Source organism: Lactuca sativa, chromosome 7, assembly GCF_002870075.4.
Source record: "Lactuca sativa cultivar Salinas chromosome 7, Lsat_Salinas_v11, whole genome shotgun sequence".
In the NCBI taxonomy this organism is placed as follows: domain Eukaryota; kingdom Viridiplantae; phylum Streptophyta; class Magnoliopsida; order Asterales; family Asteraceae; genus Lactuca; species Lactuca sativa.
In genome coordinates, this window is record NC_056629.2 from 161,612,684 (window position 1) to 161,616,790 (window position 4,107).

A 4,107-nucleotide genomic window follows, 5' to 3' on the forward strand; every position below is an offset into this window, starting at 1 on the left:
TAATATATGTTGTATATAAAGTTTACAAGTATTCAATTTTTTTAATATAACTTTGATACGAATTTAGATTTTTGTTATCCATTCGGTCCAACTTCAAAAAAAAAAAAAAAATCCAAACAAAATCGTAAAAACATTTAAAAATCGTAAAACTTGTAATAACAAATTCTCCAACTCCTTTCAAGTCTCAATGCATGGGTGTATGTTCAACATTCTCGCTGCTTTAATTTGTAAAACATTACTTTTTGTATGGATTTTTCCGTTTCCAAGATCCTCGTCATTAACATATCTTTGTGATATAGACATATTAATATTTTATGTTGGCGCAGTTTTTCTTTTTCCTCTTTCCTACCAAAACATTCCACCATGGTTGGCTCTGCTAAATATGAATACAAACCTCATCACACAAACCTCCTTCATTCCTTCCAATGGCATCTCTTCGATTTAGCCCTTTCTCCACTGGCACCGGACTATCTCCGCCGAACGTCAGAATCACCCGGTGTCCAAAACCTCTGTTTGTCCGCTGCACTAACGGAGATGCTTCTTCGCCGTCGATGGCCGATAGCTCTGACTTCGATGCCAAAGTTTTTCGTCATAACTTGACTAGAAGCGACAACTACAACCGGAAAGGGTTCGGGCGTAAAGAGGAGACTCTTGACCTCATGAATCAAGAGTACACCAGTAAGAATTATGCTATTGGTTTGATTTTTCGTTCAATTTTTTCCTGAATCGTACAATGAGCGTTTGTTAGATATGATCGATTCATGTGAATTTAATCAATTTACATCGAATTTGAGATTATTCAAATTATCAACTGACTTCTCTGCGATCGAGTCCAAATTGAACGATGAGAGCTTGTTAGAACTTAGATATGACCGAATCATGTGAATTTAATCAAATTATAACAATATTGAAATTTATTAATTTATTAATCGACTTAGTTATCTGCTACAAAAGGAATTTACGTTGAGAATATTTGCATTATAAAGTGTAGCGATCTTATCACCTGCTTAAATTACAATATAGAAACTATGATGGATACGCAGATGCAGTTTATTATAACATTGCATAAGATGAACTGAATCGCTGATGTTTAATCTACTGTAAGGTGATATCATAAAGACATTGAAGAAGAACAATTTTGTATACACATGGGGAAATGTTACTGTGAAGCTTGCAGAAGCTTATGGCTTTTGCTGGGGTGTTGAACATGCCATTCGACTTGCTTATGAAGCAAGGAAACAGTATCATGATGAGAAGATTTGGATCACAAACGAAATTATTCACAATCCTACTGTTAATAAGGTATTATTATGATTGATTTTACCATGATCTGTTACATCTGTATCTTAATCTACAGTGTCAAATTTTCTCAAAACTTGATTTCTGTAATGCTAGAGGCTAGAGGAGATGGAGATTAAAGGCATCCCCATTAAAGATGGAGAGAAACAGTTTGATGTGATTGATAAAGGAGATGTTGTGGTTTTGCCTGCTTTTGGGGCTGCAGTCAATGAGATGTTGACTTTGAAGAATAAACAAGTTCAAATAGTAGATACAACATGTCCTTGGGTATCTAAGGTAGTTCTTTTAATTCTCTTCTGTGTTTCTTTAATCTTTACTTCACCTTATGTGATATTTTTTTTTTCTTTTTTGGGGTTAAAAGGTATGGAATAGTGTTGAAAAGCACAAGAAAGGGGACTATACTTCTATAATTCATGGGAAATATTCCCATGAAGAGACCATAGCAACAGCATCTTTTGCAGGAAAGTATGTCATTGTGAAGAATATGGATGAGGTATGTTTAATAATTTTGTTTTTCTTTTTTTATTTAAGGAAACCATCTTTGAATTAAGATGTATTAAACATTAATGATTAATGATTAATCCATTGTTTTAGGCAAAATATGTGTGTGATTATATTCTTGATGGTGAACTTAATGGATCTAGCTCAACAAAAGAAGCTTTTCTTGAGGTATAATAAACAAATGAATGAACTTACATTGCTATTTCTTGCGATTAATCCTATTATTATATAATTTCAGAAATTCAAATATGCAACTTCTAAGGATTTTAATCCAGATAAGGATCTTGTGAAAGCTGGTGTAGCAAACCAAACTACAATGCTCAAAGGAGAAACAGAGGAGATTGGGAAACTACTAGACACAACTATGATGCGTAAATATGGAGTAGAAAATATCAAAAATCACTTCATAAGTTTCAACACCATTTGTGAAGCTACTCAAGTTATTGCTTCTCTCTTATCTAGTAACATTTTTCATGTTTCTTCAACATATAAAGAAAAGATAAAGTATTTTTTTTAACAAAAAAATAAATCTCTTGAGATTATTGATAAATATAGGATTGTTTGATAGTTGTTGATTGAGTTAGACTTGATTGAATCAAGTCAAAGTAAGACTTAGCCCTGAATAAGCAGTGGAGCCATGACCGAGTCAGAGAGGCTTCTAAGTCTGGTATCAAACAGTCTGAATCTGACAGAGTCACCAAACCTTTTACCATGACCGAGTCAGAGAGGCCTTTTAAGTCTGGTATCAAACAGTCTGAATCTGACCGAGTCACCAAACCTTTTACCATGACCGAGTCAGAGAGGCCTTCTAAGTCTGGTTAGACCCAATAACAGGCATATCAGACATCAATCCACATTCCCACCCTTTGAAACTTGCTCACTCCTCTCAAATTTTATAACTTTTTTTTTTTTGAATTTTATTATAAATAAAATCCACATTTTAGGTGCGACAAGATGCAATGTATAAATTGGTGGATGAAAAGTTGGATGTTATGTTGGTAGTTGGTGGATGGAATTCAAGCAACACTTCACACCTACAAGAAATCGCAGAGGATCGTGGCATTCCATCTTATTGGGTCGATAGTGAACAAAGAGTGGGTCCCGGAAATCACATAACTTATAAATTAATGGTAACAAATAATAATATCTTATAATTTTCATAATTCATTTTTTATTTAATCTCGTCTCATTTTAAATAAAACCGTGTTATTTTTAATAGCATGGTGAATGCGTTGAGAAGAAAAATTGGCTACCGAAAGGACATGTAACAATTGGTGTCACATCCGGTGCTTCCACTCCTGATAAGGTAACTCTTATGTTTCATATTTTTATCAATTTGTCTTAAAATTAAAATATAGGAAATTTTACATAAATTGCTATATTTTAATTCGTTTGAATTGGATATACTTAGGTTGTTGGAGATGTTCTGATGAGGGTATTTGAGATTAAACGTGAAGAAATAAATTAAGATTTTTTTTTCTTGTAACAAGAGGTTGAATGGTAAAGCGGGTACATTTTGTCATCTTTTGTATCATTAATATTGTTGTCTTATTTTCATAGCAACTCACTTGGTTATACTTTATGATACAAATACTTGAATATTGTATTTTAAAAACTAGATACAAATGTGTGGAATGTAAGTTATAAGGAATAAGAAATATAATAGAAGAGAATAAATAATAAACAACCATACGATAACACAAAGTATTTAGTGTGGTTCACATATAATATGATAAGTACAATTTAAGCTGGAAATCACTTCCGAATATGATCCATTAATGAAAAGATGAACCTTTTAAGGGTGTAGGAATACAAGATTTTTTTGTACTCGTTTCATGCTTTAATTACTATTGTAAGTGGAGATTGTGAATATAAATCTCACTACAGTCAAACACTTACAAATTACAATAACAAACGTGGATAATAGTCAACCAACAAAAGGATTTTCTTTCAACGAACTTTTACAAGATTTCGTCTAAAACAGTATGTGTTTTGAGAGAAAGTGGTGAGGGATGAAAGAGTATCAATTTGTAAACCCAAAACACCCAAAAAGTGCCATTTTATAATTCAGATATTAAGAAAAGCTCTATTGATCCAATATTGGAAAAGAAATTGGCATATTATGCTCATTGGATAAGAGATGTCGCATTTTATATTTTATAAAAAGTTTTAACCTTATATAAAGTCTTTATAATATGTCATTTTAATTTGATCCACTTTTAACCAATCAAGAAATATAATTGAGGAGAATAGCAATTAAAATTTTAAGAAGTCCAGTTTGGAATGTGACTTACTTTTGTTTCTCCA

The 4,107-nt window shown here is 32.3% G+C and overlaps 1 protein-coding gene across 1 annotated transcript; it reads left to right on the forward strand.

Annotated features, from left to right (window-relative positions):
* Window positions 1–358: 358 nt before the first annotated feature.
* LOC111895741 (4-hydroxy-3-methylbut-2-enyl diphosphate reductase, chloroplastic) lies at window positions 359–3,426 on the forward strand. The gene is made up of 9 exons (XM_023891819.3): window positions 359–678; window positions 1,106–1,302; window positions 1,396–1,575; window positions 1,661–1,792; window positions 1,894–1,968; window positions 2,039–2,239; window positions 2,745–2,930; window positions 3,020–3,106; window positions 3,212–3,426. The coding sequence occupies exons 1-9, from the start codon at window positions 426–428 to the stop codon at window positions 3,266–3,268; spliced, it is 1,368 nt and encodes a 455-aa protein (XP_023747587.1). The 5' UTR covers window positions 359–425; the 3' UTR covers window positions 3,269–3,426.
* Window positions 3,427–4,107: the final 681 nt, after the last annotated feature.

Bases quoted from the DNA above. Each gene is read 5' to 3' on its own strand.
- LOC111895741 (XM_023891819.3), top strand. From the start codon at position 426: ATGGCATCTCTTCGATTTAGCCCTTTCTCCACTGGCACCGGACTATCT. The intron at 679-1,105 runs GTAAGAATTATG...ATCTACTGTAAG, and splicing joins CATGAATCAAGAGTACACCA to GTGATATCATAAAGACATTG. The intron at 1,303-1,395 runs GTATTATTATGA...CTGTAATGCTAG, and splicing joins ACAATCCTACTGTTAATAAG to AGGCTAGAGGAGATGGAGAT.